At 36.3% G+C, this 17,334-nt stretch overlaps 1 protein-coding gene across 4 annotated transcripts in view; it reads left to right on the plus strand.

The window, feature by feature from the left end:
• Window positions 1-17,334, plus strand: part of CBFB (core-binding factor subunit beta) — a 52,057-nt gene that overhangs the window by 21,745 nt on the left and 12,978 nt on the right. Inside the window, exons 4-5 of one of the 4 annotated variants that reach the window (XM_090259442.1) lie at window positions 2,249-2,365; window positions 9,973-10,233. In XM_090259442.1, coding sequence (XP_090115568.1) covers window positions 2,249-2,365; window positions 9,973-10,209 — 354 coding nt within the window. In that variant the 3' untranslated portion in view covers window positions 10,210-10,233. Of the gene's footprint in view, window positions 1-2,248; window positions 2,366-9,972; window positions 10,234-14,878; window positions 15,006-17,334 lie in introns of those variants that run through there. The other 3 variants (XM_090259443.1, XM_090259445.1, XM_090259446.1) reach the window with 3 other exon arrangements.

Below are 17,334 nucleotides of genomic sequence, written 5' to 3' on the forward strand. Positions count from 1 at the left end.
TTAGGTTTTGTGAGGTGTCAAATATGAGTTCATAGTCACTTGTTTGACATAGGTATACATTAGCGGAGTTTTAAGTTTACAATGTGGAAGAGAATGAGCACTTATCAGAACAGGAGGAAATGTGTGGTTAAACGGTTTCAGCTATAACTGTAGACCATTTCCCTTGGTCCAAATGGGTGGAGAAATGGAACCTTATGTTTTTGGCTTTTTTACTTAATGTAAGTAGAAATTGGTTCAGCATGGTTGATTGGAGTCCTTAACAGGAAAATGGATGTGTTTAGTGGTGGAGGAGAATGACTTTTAAATAATGTATTAAAAAGGCATAAATCCTATAGGTTTTATTTTCCAAGTGTCTCGTAATTTTTCTAGCATATATATAATTATTGATAGTCAATTATTCTTATTAAACCTCTCTAGAAGCAAGAATGTCCCAAGATTCTTTGTTGAAGAAACTGAATAAAGGAAAAGTTAGTGTTTCCAGATTTTTCCTCATAATGAGAAGCTGTCTTACTGATTTTATATAATTATAGGTAATAAATAATGCAGATTTAAGCTCACAAAAGCACTAATATTCACAGAAAATATTTGTTATAGGCAAATAAAGAGCCTTATTTATAAAGATGTATTTGGTAACCTGGAGTTTTGAAAATTTATTGAAGTCCTGCTTCCTCTGTAGGACTTTAAAAATTGTGTTAAGACAGTTAATGATTAAAAAAAAAATGTATGCTGACTTTTGTTTAGAAGCCCATGTTAAATGAGGTAGCAAAGACCTAAAATAAAAGTTTTTGTAACCTAAAATAAATTTTTTTAAAGTAATTATTAGTATAGTATGGAGTTAGGGTAGGAGAGATTATAGGAACTGTACTAAGTTTCTTCTTAGTATTTTTTACTGCATCACCATAAAATATTCACCGCAAGATCATAGCATTAAAACCTTTCCTTTCTTGATGGATCCTTAATTGCTCTTAAGAATAATTATAGTTTCAGGCAATATGAGAATTATTTTAGTGATTGAAAATGAAAGTGATCTGAATTTGAGAATCATACCTAAAGAGACTCTTGCTCCAGGGTTATTTACTTGAAAAAGAATGATGAATAAATAAATGTTATATCAGTTCAGGTTCTTTGCTTAAAAACAGGAGAAATCAACTCTGGGTAACTTAAGTTGAAAAAAAAAAAAAAGCGGCCCTGGATGGTGTGGCTCAGTGGATTGAGTGCTGGCCTGCAAATCAAAGGGTCACCGGTTCAATTCCCAATCAGGACACATGCTGGGGGCGTGCAAGAGGCAACCACACATTAATGTTTCTCTTCCTCTCTTTTTCCCTCCCTTCCCCTCTAAAAATGAATAAATAAAATCTTAAAAAAACAAACAAAAATCCCCCCAGCATTCGTTACTTGATTTGGAATGGTGGACACACAATACAATATAGAATTATACACCTGAAACCTTGTAGTTTTATTAACCAATGTTGCCCAATAAATTCATAAATAAATAAATAAAGGAGCATTGCTTATCAGGAAGCTGTGAGGTTGCTTATAAAATTAATGGGAAGTATGTAAAAGAGCCTGACCCTGGGTGGCTCCAGGCATCCAAGAGAGGAGCAGTGTGTGCTCTTTTCAGGGGCTTATGAATTGCAGTTGTTTTCCATCTTTATATCTTTCTGCTCAAGATTCAAATATCAAAGCAAAGTACCTGATTTTCCCAGCTTCAGCTGGAAGAGCAATAATGTCTATTTCAAATATTATCTTACTGTAGTTTTTACAAAATCTGTAAAACTTCCTTTTAAAAATAGCCTGGCCTGGAAGAATTATAACTAGAAATAAAATCCCGGTAAGCCAGATTAACTTAATTTCTAGATTATGGTCAGAGGCTGTAGTTTATATACTTTCTAATAATTCTTAATTTTATAATTTTTTTTTATTTCCTAAGAAAACCACAGTTTTTTGTTTTTTGGTGTTTTGTTTTTGTTTTTTAAAGATTTTATTTACTTACTTTCAGAGAGAGAGGAAGGAAAGGAGGAAGAAAGAGAGGGAGAGAAACATCAATGTGTGGTTGCCTCTTACATGCCCCCAACTGGGGACCTGGCCTGCAACCCAGGCGTGTGCCCTGACTGGCAATTGCACTGGCAACCCTTTGGTTTGCAGGCCAGTGCTCAAGGAAACCAGAGTTTTCATAAGTAACTTTGTCTTGTTTTTCATGGGTCTGATGGCTTATCATTGGTTTTCATTCTTCTTTTCTATGTCTTAGGTATATTTGAAGGCTCCCATGATTCTGAATGGAGTTTGTGTTATCTGGAAAGGCTGGATTGACCTCCAGAGACTGGATGGTATGGGCTGCCTGGAGTTTGATGAGGAGCGAGCCCAGGTAGGGAGACTTCCGGCTTAAGAGTGTGGTCCCTTTATTTACTCATAATCTTGCCTTTGCCTAGGGATCTATTTCAGCCAGTCTTTAAGAGAAAGTATAGAGAGGTTCATGTTCAAGTAATATTGGGGAATTCTAAAGATGTGAGACCCAAATTCTGGTCCTGGTTTTAGATGTTTCTTTCTTCAGTGGTTCTAAATTTCATTTGATTATCCTGATCTGCTCAGGGGGCTACTTCAAAGTCCAGTAAATGGTTCTGTTTAATATCTGTTCTTCACCTTTAGGACATTATGAGTAAGGAAAAAAACAGTTCAAAATAAAAAGTAGGAGCAGCACTTCTGAAATGGCAGTGTGAGGAGCTTGGCAAATCCTCTCTTCAAAAAACAACACTTAATCTGGACAAAATTGTAAAAAACAAAACATAAAAAAAACACTTAAGGTCTCTGGACGTTAACCAAAGGACATAAATCAAGAGACATTTATTCAAACAAAGCTACTGAATTTCAGTAACAACAATAGTAGTGTATGATTTTAGTCAGGAGCTGCTTCATCTTTTCCCTCAACTCTATGGTCCCTTGAGTTCTACCCTTGGCAGGCAGGGCAGCCATGAGGGCTGACAGCTCTGTTCTGTTATCAGAGGAAGCTGACTTTATTTAGAGCATTGCTTGGGAAAATCCATGCCCAGGGATGTTCTCAAAAACAGTAGAGGTCTCTGGCAAACAATCCAGTAAAGCTAATATTGCAGGAAGCAACAAAATGACAAACTAGTGAGAAGTTTATTAAGGAGATCTAGGAAAAGAGACCAAAGGTGGGCCCAACTAAGATCAGACTTACCCCTCGTGGTCTAGGAGGCTGTGTACATATACAAGGCCACACCTGTTCAGGAAAGAACAAAGGGGGCCTTTGCAAGATGCTGATTCCTGGCTGAATACAGGGTAGACTGATAAGCTCCATGCCCCTTGACAAGATTCCCCTAAGCCACACACAGATCCAATGACAAAGGATGGAAACCTGTTGACTCCAAGTGTTTTCAGTAAAACTTACCAGTCATTGGCTGACCAGGGGCAACCCCCAGAAAGCAAGGCTCAAAAAACAAACAAACTAAGCAGAGACATCAGAGGCTATACACTGCTGGGGAAACAGATTCTACAGAATTAGTGTAGATAATTCACTAAACAAACAAAAAGTAGTGATTGATACAACAGGTTGAATTTATACATGAGAAAATTTCAGAGTGAGTTGACTTCTAAAACTGAAATCTTTTATTAAAATGATAGGTAAAAATTTAGTTTAACCCACAGCATTTTCCATACTTAGAATTTTCTAAGCCTTGTCCACAAATTGAGCTTTGTCACTACAAAGTGCCAGCTGTTGTGATAGTAAGTTAATATAATCATAGGTTTTACATAATGTAAAACTTTCAAAGCAGGGGATCCCAGCCATCCAGTTAGCAGTCAGCACTCCTCTGTAGATTTTCCCATTCCAAAATAATATGTAAAGGGGCGATGAAGTGTAGAAATTAAGAGGAGAAGCTTCACAGTCATATAATTGAGAATGCTGGCCCCGCCACTTACAGCTGTTATAAATTTTTGTGTTCCACCAAACTCATACATTGAAGCTCCAACCTGCAATGTGACTATATTTGGAAATAGGGCCTTTATGGGGGTAATTAAGGTTAAATAAAGTAATAAGAGTAGGGCCCTCATGTGATAAGATTAGTGTCCCAGTAAGAGATCTTACTAATTCTCTCTCTGCCATGTAAGGACAGAATTCTCTAACAGATACTGAGGTACCAAGTAAGCTAAGACATAAAGGTACCAAGTAAGCTAAGACATAAACAGAAGATATAATTCCATTAAAAAAAATTAAATTGTGTAAATATTTCAGCTGAAATATTTTCATAGGTATTGTCTTTGTCAGAGTACCTTTGACAAACATTGGCAAGGATGTGGAGCAGTAATTTGTGTGTTGGTTGAATATTTGGAAAACTAGCAATAAATACTAAAACCACATATGGGGGTCTGGGGCAAAAGTAGAAAGTAGGTTTACATTTGTAATACAAATGAATAATACAAGAATTAATAAATAATACAAGAATAAACTGTTTTGCGTACTTACAACTGTAAATTCAATTTTGTCCACCCCTATATGTATAGCTGTGATCCAGCAGTTCTACTCTTAAGGCATGGTATGCAACAGGAATGATTTCATACATTCATTAAAAGCTATGTACTAGGGGGGAGAAAAAAGCTATGTACTAGGGCATTTGTATAGTGGCTTAAGCCAGAAACGGTAAACCGCCCAAATGCTCATTAACAGAATGGATAATTTGCATGTTCACACAAAGAAATACAATGAGAATGAAAAGCTAGAACTAGCATATCAATATGGATGAATTTCACAAATATATTAAGTGTACCAAAAAGCACATGCTGTATGAATCCATTTATATAAATTTACACAGATGGGCAAAACTAATAATAGAAGTAAAGATAATGGTTTATCCTTGGGAAAGCAGGCTAGTTATTGGAATGGAGCAGAAGGAGTCTTTTGAGATGATGGTACTGTTCTTTTTTTTCCTTTTTTTTTTTTTTTAATGGAATCTAGTTATATGGAACATTCAGTTTGTGAAAATTCATCGAGCTATATTTTAGGACAGTGCTGTCCAGTAGAATTCAAATGCGAGACATAATATAATTTAAAATTTTCTAGAGGCTACATTTAAAAAGGTAAAAAGAAACAATGGTAATTGATTTTGTATTTTATTTAACCCAATATATATAAAATATTATCATAGGAATTTACGATCAGTATAAAATTAGGAATATTTAACATTTTTTTGGCAGTAAGTATCTGAAATCCACTTAGACTAGTGTATTTTCCCCTTACAGATTCAGACTAGCCACATTCCAGGTATGCAGTAGTCACACGTAACTAGTGGCTACCATATTGGACAACAGAGCCTTAAGCTGTGTGTGCTTCTTTGTATGGGCAGTCATGTGCTGCATAACAATTAGGTTAATGAAGGACTGAATGTACTACAGTGGTCCCATACAATTATAATGGAGCTGAAAAATTCCTATCACCTAATAATGGGGTAGCCATCTTAAAACATCATAGTTGCCGTGGCTGGTGTGGCTCAGTGGACTGAGCACCAGCCTGAGAATCAAAGGATCGCTGGTTCAGTTCCCTGGTCAGGGCACATTTCCTGGGTTGCTGGCCAGGTCCCCAATTGGGGACATGGGAGAGGCAGCTAGTCAATGTTTTTCCCTCACACATAGGTGTCTCTCTCCCTCCCTTCCTCTCTCTAAAAAATAAACAAATACAGTCTTTAAAAATTTATATTAAAGAAAAACATCATAGCACAACACATTCCTTATGTTTGTGGTGATGCTGGTATAAACAAACCTACTGTGCTGCCAATCATATAAAAGTATGACACATACATTTCTGTATAGTACATAATACTTGATAATGATGAACAATTTGTTATGGGTTTATATATTTATTATACTTTTTATTGTTATTTTAGAGTATTTTTTCCTACTTACTAAAACAGTTTGCTGTAAAACAGTACCCCATGTTATGCAGTCATCAGCCTTATATATCTCATGTTTACTGTCTCTCTTGCTTGCATCATTTTCTCTTGTACTTGATTTAATGGAGTTTGTTCACATCTGGCCCCTAAGCATACAAAATCTACCGCTAATGTTACCAGTAAGAGGCCACGTCAAGTCTCTGACCTGAAAATGAACTTAAAAGTGGTTAAGGTAGAAAATCATTGATGGTTATTGCTTACCAATCAGGCATGTTTCATCTCACCATAGCTGTGATCTTGAAGAACAAAAACAAAGTGACAGAAGCTGTTAAAGGATCTGCTTCATTGATGGCAATAGGACTAACAAAAATTTGAGAAGAGTCCTGGCTGGTGTGGCCCAGGTTGGTTGGATGTTGTCCCGCAAACCGAAAGGTTGATTCCTAGGCAGAGCACATGCCCAGATTGCAGGTTTAGTCCCCAGTCAGGGTGTGTTCAGGAAGCAGCCAATCAATATTTCTCACATCAGTGTTTTTCTTCCTCTCTTTCTCCCTCCCTTCCCCCCTGTCTGAAATCAATACAAGAAAAAAAAATTTTTGTTTTTTAATTTGAGAAGGGCCTACTTCAGATGTGGAGAACCTTTTAATGACCTGGAATAAAGACCAGACATAGAAGCATATGCCTCTCAGCACCATGGCAATCACAACCAAAGCAAAAAGTTTGCAATTTTGAACGAAAAGACTGAACCTGACTACAATGTTGAATTTACTGCTAACTCTTTGTGGTTTAAATGATTCAAGAATCGTTATTCATTATATAATGTGAAAGTGAGTAGTGGGTCTTTGAGTGCTGATGTGAAGGCAGCTGAAGAACTTCAGAACTCTAGATAAGCTGATTGGGGAAGAAATTACTTGCTAGAGCAAATATTCAATATGTATGAAACCTCCCTATTCTGGACACCTCTCATCCATAAGGAGGCCAAGCCATTGGCAGGCTTTAAGGCTCTTAAGGAGAAGATAACTAATAGTCTTGCTTGGGGAAAAAGTTGCAGGCTACACATGAAAACCCTTTGTGATCTGGCACAGAGAATCCCAGGGCCTTCAAACTACCAGTAAGCACACACTGACAGTATACTATAGGAGCAATAAGAAGTCATGGATGACCCAGCTCCTTTTTCAACATGCCCTCCTGAATTGGTATGACAATGAACTGAGTGCTATTTAGAGTTTAAAATACCTTTCAAGATTCTGCTTATTGTTGCTAATGTTTCTGGAATCCCTTTTTTAAAAAAGATTTTGTTTATTTATTTTTAGAGAGAGGGAAGGGAGGGAGAAAGAGGGAGAGAAACATCGATGTGAGAGAGAAACTGGTTGCCTCTTATGCATGGTCTGATAGGACCAAACCTGCAACCCAGGCATGTGCCCTGACCAGGAATCAAACTAGAAACTTTTTTTAAAGACTTTATTTATTTTTAGAAAGAGGGGAAGGGAGGGAGAAAAACATCAATGTGTGTTTGCCTCTCAGACACCAACTGGGGACCTGGCCTACAACCCAGGCATGTGCCCTGACTGAGAATTGAACCAGCAACCTTCTGCTTCACAAGCCAGCACTCAATTCACTGAGCCACACCAGCCAGGGCGATACTTTTTGCTTTGTGGGATGACCTCCAACCAACTGAGCTACACCGGTCAAGGATGGACAAACTCCTTTTATTGGTGATCTTCATCTAAATATCAGAGTGGTGTTTCTCCCTCCAACACCACCTCTTTGGTCCAACCAGTAGATCAAGGAGTTAGAGCAGCTTTTAAGGCCTACTGCCTACAGAGAACCTTTGCCCAGGCTGCTGCTACAACTGAGAAGATGCTGATGAAATTCTGGAAGGATTACAGCATGAATGACTGTATGAAGAACCTTGCTTGAGCTTGGGGTGATGTCACCAAGGAGTTTATGAATGGCATCTGGAAGAAGACACTCAGGGGGTTCATTCGTGACTTCAAAGGATTTGCCAAGGCTGAGGGGGTTCCAAAAATCAACAAAGCATGTTTGAGATGGCAAACAACTTTAACGTAGGTGTGGGTAAGGATGACATTGAGGAGTTTTTAGAGCGGTTCCTGAGGAATTGACTAATGAGTTGTTGGATCTAACAGCAACGTATAGCTGAAGAAGAGGCCAGATAAAAGGAAACTGCAGAAGAAAAAGGAGAAGAACCCAAAGAAAATTCACAACGAAGAGTTTAGCAGAAGCAGCTGCAGACCTCAAAAAGCTCTTTAAAAAGTTTGAAAACATGGACCCCCAACACAGAACGGTTTTCATTAATAGAGAGGAATGTTCCTGGTTCATTATTATCTCCCTACAAGCAAATCTATGATGAAAAAAAAAAAAAAAAAAGCCCTGCAAACTACTATGGACATGATTGTGATAAGAGCAACATCTCCTCAAGAAGAGCCTCAGGCAGGTTCTTCAGGAGGTTTTTCCAGAAGAATGTATTGTTATAAGAGATAAATCCATGCAAGTTACTGCCCCTGATGACCTTCCAGTGGGACAAGATAGGGAGGTAGAAGACTGTTATCGATGTTCCTAATCCTGTGTAGAGCTAGGCATTAGAATGTGTGTTGTTTTTAATAACAAAATTTTTTAAATTAAAAATTAAATAAATTTAAAATAAAGCTAGAATGAGGATATGAGGAAAATATTTTGGTATAACTGTACGTGTTTATGTTTTAAGTTATATTATTATAAGTCAAAAAAGGTTTTAAAAATCGAAGTTTATAAAGTAAAACAGTAAGCTAAGTTTAATTTATAATTGAAGAAAAAATGTTTTATAAATTTAGTGTACCTAAGTGTACACTAAATTCTACAGTAGTGCACAGTAATGTCCTAGGCCTTCACATTCCCCACTCACTCACTGACTTACCCAGAGCAACTTCCAGTCCTGCAAGCTCCATGTATGGTAAGTGCCCTAGACATGTGTACCATTTTTTTCTTTTGTATGTTATTACTGTACCTTTTCTGTGTTTAGATACACAAATACTTGTTGTGTTGCAGTCACGGTATAGTATTCAGTACAGTAACATGCTGTACAGGTTTGTAGTCTAGGAGCAATAGGCTCTACATATAGCCTAGGTGTGTAGTAGCCTATACCATCTAGATTTGTGTAAATACAGTCTATGATGTTCACACACCAAAATAGCCCAACAGCAGTGCCCCCATCATTATGCAAAGTATGACTATATAATATACTTCAATAAAATATTTTAAAAGTTTCCCACAGTCCTGGCTGGTGTGGCTCAGTGGATTGAGTGTTGGCCTGCTAACAGAAGGGTTGCCAGATCAATTCCTAGTCAGGGCACATGCCTGGGTTGCAGGCCAGGTCCTCAGTTGGGGCATGTGAGAGGCAACCACACATTGATGTTTCTCTCCCCCTCTTCCTCCCTCCCTTCCCCTCTCTCTAAAAATAAATAAATAAAATCATTAATAAAAAATTGTCCACAAATGAAGGTATTTCTGAGTACAATGATATAAACTCAAAATTAAATCATATTTGCTGATTGTATTTTCATCTTTTAACTTATTTTCTGTATAGGGATAGTTTTCAAGTTTTCAATAATTGCAATTCTAAAAATTTGAAAAACTGAAAGTTTTGGCACTTTATCATTGAATACTTTATTCAGAGTATTCCAACTAATTTTGAGCAATAGGAAATAATAAAGACTAATTTACAAAAAAAAAAGAAAACAATGTCATTACCATTATAGGCACTACTAGGCTGATCTCAAAGTAGTTTTTTGAAAGGTTCAAATTTTCTAAAATCAAAAGTGTATGGCGTCAGCCTGCGAACCAAGTGTTGCTGGTTCGATTCCCAGTCAGGGCACATGACTAAGGTTTCACGTCAGGTCCCCAGTTGGGGGCATGTGAGAGGCAACCACACAGTGATGTTTCTCTCTCTCTTTTTCTCCTTTCCCCTCTCTCTAAAAAAAATAAATAAACAAACAAATAAAAATTGGGAAAAAAAATCTTTTAAAAAATGTGTATTTATACGACTGTGATGAATTTTTCTTTTTCTTTATTTTTTTAGAGTGGAAGGGAGGGAGAGAGGGAAAGAAACATCGATGTGTGGTTGCCTCTCACATGCTCCCATCTGAGGACCTGGCCCACAACCCAGGCATGTGCCCTGACTGGGAATCGAACTGGTGACTGTTTGGTTCTCAGGCCGGCTATCAATCCACTGAGTCTCACCAGCCAGGACTGTGATGAATTTTTTCCTGTATTCAGCATTAATGTTGTCACAAAAATTTTAGTCTGGTTACTTTAACTATGGGTATATAAATATTTATATTTGTAATTTATGTAACTATAACTTCTAAATTGGATAACAGTTATGAATTATGTGTATCACAATTCCTACTAAATTTTTATTTCATAGTTTTAAAAAATTCACTGCGAATGTTATTTTTTTACACAATGTATGCTCTACCAATATTTTTTTGTGTTGCCAATATGAGCCAATAATCTTACCTTCATTGTTATACTCTCAATTAATTTACTTTGGCAGTCACAGAAAGATGTTTTACCTTTAATATAATGACCTTTCAAAAGTTTTACAGGCATATGTTGGAGATATTGTGGGTTTGTTTCCATACCACTGCAATATAGCAACTATTGGAGTAAAGCAAGTCACACTAATTTTTAAATTCCTAGTGCATATAAAAGTTGTATTTACACTGTATAGTCTAGTACTTAAGTGTGCAATAGCATGTCTAAAGAGCAACGTACATACCTTAGTTCTTAAATACTTTATTGCTTATAAAATTGCTAACCATTATCTGAGCCTTTAGTGAGTTGTAATCTTCTGTGACAGGGTTGCCACAAACCTTCAGCTTGTACAAAACGCAATAAAGTGAAGCAAAATTAATGAGGAATGCCTGTATTTTGATTCTGTGATTAGCTTAGAAAAATTGAACCATTGCTGGAATTTACAGATTTTGATTTGAAGTACTTAATGACACTGATGTAAAACTGGTGTTCTTTTGCTTTTTGCAATTTTTTTATGTTATTGAAGCCAACCTATAAACAGCTTTGCTTTTTTGTATGTGCTTGAGAATGTGAGTGAAATTAATTAAGAAGAGTCATTTTCTTTAAATGAAGTTAAATTCTACAGAATGATGTTAAATTAAATGCACTGTTTGCATCTGCACATGTTAAATTGTCGTCTTTGAAGTATATGTTGATGCTTCTTCAGCAGATGTATTTCTTGGTTTTCATGTGATCAGTCAAACTTCCGGTCCACATAGAGAATATTACAGGTCATTATTTTGTGCAAATTACACATTCATCATCAACATTCTTGGAAATGAATTTGATTCTTAATTTTTTATTAAACATGCACGTCCATTTTTTAAATCCATTGCTGCAGAAAGGTAATTATTACCAAACTGTAAAATAAAAGACAGTATCACTGCAGCAAGAATGGTCAGAATATTCTTGCTCTGGCTGGTCAGAATATTCTTGCTCTGGCTGGTGTGGCTTAGTGGATTGAGTACCAGCCTGCTAACCAAAAGGTTGCCAGTTCAATTCCCAGTCAGGGTACATGCCTGGGTTGTGGGCCAGAGAACCGATGGATATTTCTCTCCCTTTCTTTCTTCCTCCCTTCCCCTCACTTTAAAAATAAATAAAAATCTAAAAAAAAAGAAAGGGTCAGAATATTCTATATATGCTGTATGAAAGCACTGCTGGACTTTTATTTCCCACATGGATTTCACCTTCACCAAACTACCATTTATGATGGCCCCACGTGACTGCTTTGTGCAGATTGTAGTATAGACCATGAATAGACTAATACTGAACATATAGCTGGCAGGCAGTGGAGTGTTGAAAACCTTTCACACTACCACTTGAGACTAGTAGAGTTAGTTGTCCAAGGCCATCTGAGCATATTTTATTTGGTGAGAATGTAGTTTAATCAGCATGTGCCCATTATGTTGACCTTGAAAGGAATATGTAACTTAAGGTTGCAAAGGGCAAGGATCAGTTGTTGGCAGCTGTCCGTCTCGAGAGACGATGGTGTAGCTTCTCAAGAGTCTATCTGCACCGCCGAGAATGGCTGTGCAGTCCGACTCGGGAGTGACACGGTATCTGTCTCCTCCCGTGTTGAATCGACATCTTGAGATGACGCTGGAGTGTCCTCTCCAGTGAAGCTGAAGCTACAGAGCCTGGGCAGGGTGATATGGAGGGTCTGCTGTTGCCCATGCAGCAGACCCCCCCTCTCTTCACAGCTGAAGGGTCCAAGGGAAAGACGGAGTCAATACAGCTTGGCTTCAGGTGCGCCGCAGGAGTTGCCAGTGTTGACTACAACGTCAAACCGCCTTAGGGACTCCGGCTCCGGATTTTCTGTCGGGGTTTACTCCCTTAGCCTTTCCCCTGAAGAGGTATGCCGCAAGGCAGCGGAGGTTTTTTGGAGTCAGAGTTTTCCTTCTCTGGCAAGGATCAGTATAACACCGGTAATTGCTGAACATCTTTCAGATTTAACCATTTATTAAAGTCCAAACTTTTTACTGCACATACATTTCACAAATCACTAGAAGAGACCAAGATAGAAGCTGGAATTAGAAGGTAGAGGGCTACCAGATATTTTTTATTTTACTGCAGCTATTAATAATACTTTCTTTTTCTTTTAATGAAATAAAAATCTCTGACCATTACTAGAATACACATTGGTGGCTAATAATTTCCTTAGGGAATTAGGTCACATCTCATGTTTTATGCTCTCATTTCATCATGTAATTTTCCTCTACTGTACTAAATCACAGTTGATAATTACCCATTGCTTTTTGTAATTATTTGTTCATTGTCCACCTGCCTGCCTCACTATGCCAGAATTGTGAGGAAAAGTACTGTTTGTTCCCTCACATTGTGTCCATGACACCTAGCACGGTGACTTGGACATAATAATGACTCACTAAATACTTGTGGAATAAATGAAAAAGTGAATGAGTGAAAGGGTATCCTGTTAGCAGATGTGTGCTCGTTGATACCTATCTAAATAATAGAAATTCTCTGGGAGAGTGAAATGGCATTCTTTTGCAGGTACTTCTGGCTTATGTAGTGCTTTCTGAGAATACAGTAGGTATGTGTAGTTATGTTTAGTCAAATGTGTAAATTTTATATATTCATAAATTAAAATAATAGCTTCGACTCGTTAAATGCTGTCAGGTAATGTACTTTTTAAAATAAGTTATCTCATTTAACCTTCACAACAATCTTGTGAAGTATTACGGCTATGCCTGGTTTACTGAGGCCTAGAGAAATGAAATACCTTGCCCTGAGAGATAAAGCTTGTAAATGCATCATAAAAATGAAAATTTGATCATATCTTTTGATTTTAAATTATAGACATTGTGTCAGTGGAACTTGTAAGAATTAACTCTATAATCGGTGACAGAGGATTTATCACACAGAACAAGATCTTCAGCAGTGCATGGTCCAGACCTGGTATAGCACTTAATTATATTGTCAAGGCCTCTAGGTCTTTTCATCTTCCTGCTGTACTAGGTCAATTGTGTGACTACATCCTCATTGTTATGTTCGCAAGCTGGCTGCTCTATCTGAGCATCGCATCATTTCCCAAGGAAGCAAGAAAGGGGAAATGCCCCTTAAATGACTTTTTAGAAGCCTCATTAGGTTTTCTTATCCTTCTGTCTCATTGATTAAGAACTAAGTTATCTGGCCACCTCTTGTTACTATGAATCTAGGGAGGTGAATATTGATTACTTTTTTGGTATTGTCTTTGATCTGTTAGTTTCTTGAGTTTTACCATCAAAAATCCTAGTATTCAGGAGGGTGTGACTTCAAAGTTAAGCATCCTGTGCTATAGATACGGAGCCTTTTGAAAGGTATTGTGATCAGAGTGTGGAAGCAGGAAGACACTCTTTAAGAGATGTTTGCAGTGATTTAGGTAAGCGGTCAAAGAAGTCTGAATTAGGAAAAGGTTAGTAGGAATAAAAAGGAGACTAAAAATTCCAAAAACATTTAGGAGGTTTGATGGCTAGGACTTGGTTGTTGATTGGCTCTGCAGAGACAGTAAAGTGAAGACTCAAAGGTGGCTCTGATTTCTGGCAAAATTGAATAAGTGGTGCCACTAAATGAGACTAAATAAAGAAGGGTAAAGGAGAAAGGCTTAATAGGTTACCCTGTTAGATAGGAGAAAAGTTAAATAGATTGCCTTTTTAGACAGTGGATTTCCTCATGTGCAGTGTAGATCTGTCATATGTTAAAAGTATTTTTTCTTGGTAATATCCCTTGGAATTTAATTTTTGTTGCCTAGAAGTTTCTAATATTTGTATAATCAGTTCTGTTAATATTCTTTTGTATTTCTGGGATTAGTGTTATAATTAGAGGGCCTGGGCTGTCTTATCCCAAATTAAAGATGTACATATCAGATTTTTTTATTGTACTTCTATGATTTAAATATTGACTTGATCATGATTTTATTTTGGTGAATAGGATGAGGTAGGGAAAGAAAAGGGAAGAGCATTTTCTTTTAAAAATATTTTATTTATTTTTAGAGAGAGGGGAAGGGAGGGAGAAAGAGAGGGAGAGAAACATCAATGTGTGGTTGCCTCTCACACACCCCCAAATGGGGACCTAGCCTGCAACCCAGGCATGTGCCCTGACTGGGAATTGAACTGGCAACCTTTGGGTTCGCAGGCCTGCACTTAATCCACTGAGCCACACAGGCCTGGGCGGGAAGAGCATTTTCAGTTTTTAGAATATAATTAAACATGATTACCGTTTTCAAGGTGTGATATAAGATATGAAGATACTGAAGTTTTCCTTTTAAAGGAGCTCTGACATTTTTTTTATAGTTTTGATGTTTTAAGAAATACTCTGCTGTTATTTCCTTCCAAAAATAAATACATTTAAAATACAAAAAAAAAAAAAATTGTAAATCAAAATTAAAATACCTATTTCTTGTATTCTGCTAGCAGGAGGATGCATTAGCACAACAGGCCTTCGAAGAGGCTCGGAGAAGGACGCGTGAATTTGAAGATAGAGATAGGTCTCATCGGGAGGAAATGGAGGTGAGAGTTTCACAGCTGCTGGCAGTAACTGGTTAGTACTTTCCCCCAAACTCTCGGGATCTGTTTGTGATGTTTGTTCATAATGTTTTTAATAGTTGAAGTTTAATTTTGGTTTTCATTTTCAAAAAGTTGTACTCTGTGACCTTGTGTTTATTAAATGTAAAGAAGCTTAATCTTAATTTTAAGGTTATACATGGATTTTTCATTTATTAGTCCTTATAAAAATCATTTAGCATAATGTGTGTTTTCTCTTAATTCATTACCCAGATATTTTACCTATTGTTTCTTAATTATATTTCAGATTATTTGCTTAAAAATACCTTGTTATAGAATACATAGTTTTAGAGCATTATTAAAATGCTTTGGAAGTAATATTTTTAATTTTTCTATGAACATTTGTTTTGATTATGTAACAGTATAAGTTTTGGTCATTTGTGCATTCTCTTTATTAGAGGAAATTTTAATATTTCAAACTACTCAAAGAATGGAATTAACCTAGTCTTTTAACCTTTTTATAGTAAAATAAAATTCAGATATAAAAATCTACACAAAAGAAATACATATCTTAATTATTATAAAGCTAACACCCTTATAACTACCATCCAGGTCAAAAAATAAAACTTTGGACAGCTATCCCAGCAGGCTCCTCCATGGGTGCATCTAATTATGACTTTTCCTCCTCTCAAAAATAATCATTACCCCAGTTTTTATAGTAATCATTGGTGTCTTTTTATAGTTTTATTATCCATGTCCACTTCAATCTTAAGACATTCAAGTTTAGTCTTGCCCAGTGTTTAAATTTGATATTACTTTTAATCAACATGGTGGTTTACTTTTTTCTACATAAAATAGTATCCTGCTTTAAGCAGGCTCCAATTATAAAAATTAATGAAGTATCTACAGATCGTTTGGAAATCCAAATTCTATAAAAAGTATACTTTAACAAAACAAAAATGATCAAGATAATAACTAATATGTTTAAAAAGAATAATGTCAAATATTAAAATCTGTTATGTGACTAAAATTTATATACTTAATTATCAATATGAACATTTTACACAAGAAGTAGAAAAAGTTAGCACATATTCAACTTTGAGAATCAAAAGAAATGTGATGAAAATATAATTATAGTATGTTAACTAAATAGAATGATTTCCAGGCATTGATGAGTTCTGGCAATTGGTTGCATTACAATGTGAATGCACTTAGCCCTACTGGACTCTGCACTTAAAAATGGTTAAGATGGTAATTTCCATGTTATGTGTATTTTACCTAATTAAAAAATTTAACTCAGTGTCGTATAATACAGAAAATGTGTGGCTTTTCCAAGCACAACATTTTATGTACACTGTTCTTTAAATTAACATTAGAGAGAGAGAGAGAGACTGTGTGTGTGTGTACACACAAAGACTGGTTAAGATCTCAGACTCTAGAGTCAGACTGCAAGGTCTGAATCTAGCTCTGCCGTTTAATTTTGTCACCTGTCAATGTATTTCACCTTTCTGTGACTGAGTTTCTCATCTATAAAACAGGGCTAATAATCATGCCTATCTCATTGGGTCATTGTGAGGATTAAATAAGTACATATGAAAGCACTTTCAGAGTATATGGCACTGACTAGGTGTCAGGGGCTACTATTGATATTATTTCATATATTTTTTCTACTATGTTACAATTTATTTAGAATAAAGGAAAAATTAACCTACTATGGTTAGTGTATGAAATAAAAAAAATTTATTTTTTTTTAAGAGGGCAAGCAGTGAGGGAGAAAGAAGGAAAGAAACATTGATGTGCAAGAGATAGATCGTCTTTTGCCTTTCACACACACTCAACCTCTCCTGCCACCCAGGCATGTGCCCTGACTGGGAATCAAACTGGTGCAGGCTGATATTCAATCCAATGAGCCACATAAGCCAGGGCAAAGTTATCTTTTAATTATTGATATTCCCCTTTGTCAATCAGTAAATACCCACATATGCTGATAGCAACTGATGATGTTCCCAAGAATACTTACTAGCTTAGGAAGAGTATAATGCAATACATTTGTTTTCTTTGAGGCTTTTATAATATTTGTGATTGAACTTTCCACAGCATTTTCTTTCTGAATGCTTGGTATCTGTAATAGTAAGAAGCTTTTAAATGTATAATACGCATTTGCTATCTTACACTTTTGAATGTTTTTGCTCATATTTGTTCCCTGGCCGAGAATGTACTTTTATAAATGTACTTGATAAATGCACTATCCATTTATCAAGGCCCAGCTTAAATGTTATCTGTCAATTTTTTCCCCAGTCTTTAATCATAACTAGCCCTTCCATTTTGTAGTTTCCAGAGTACTTTGCATTTCTATTATTGTATTT

The sequence above is a fragment of the Furipterus horrens genome, unplaced genomic scaffold (assembly GCF_987537825.1).
Source record: "Furipterus horrens unplaced genomic scaffold, mFurHor1.1.pri manual_scaffold_13, whole genome shotgun sequence".
NCBI classification, from domain to species: Eukaryota; Metazoa; Chordata; class Mammalia; order Chiroptera; family Furipteridae; genus Furipterus; species Furipterus horrens.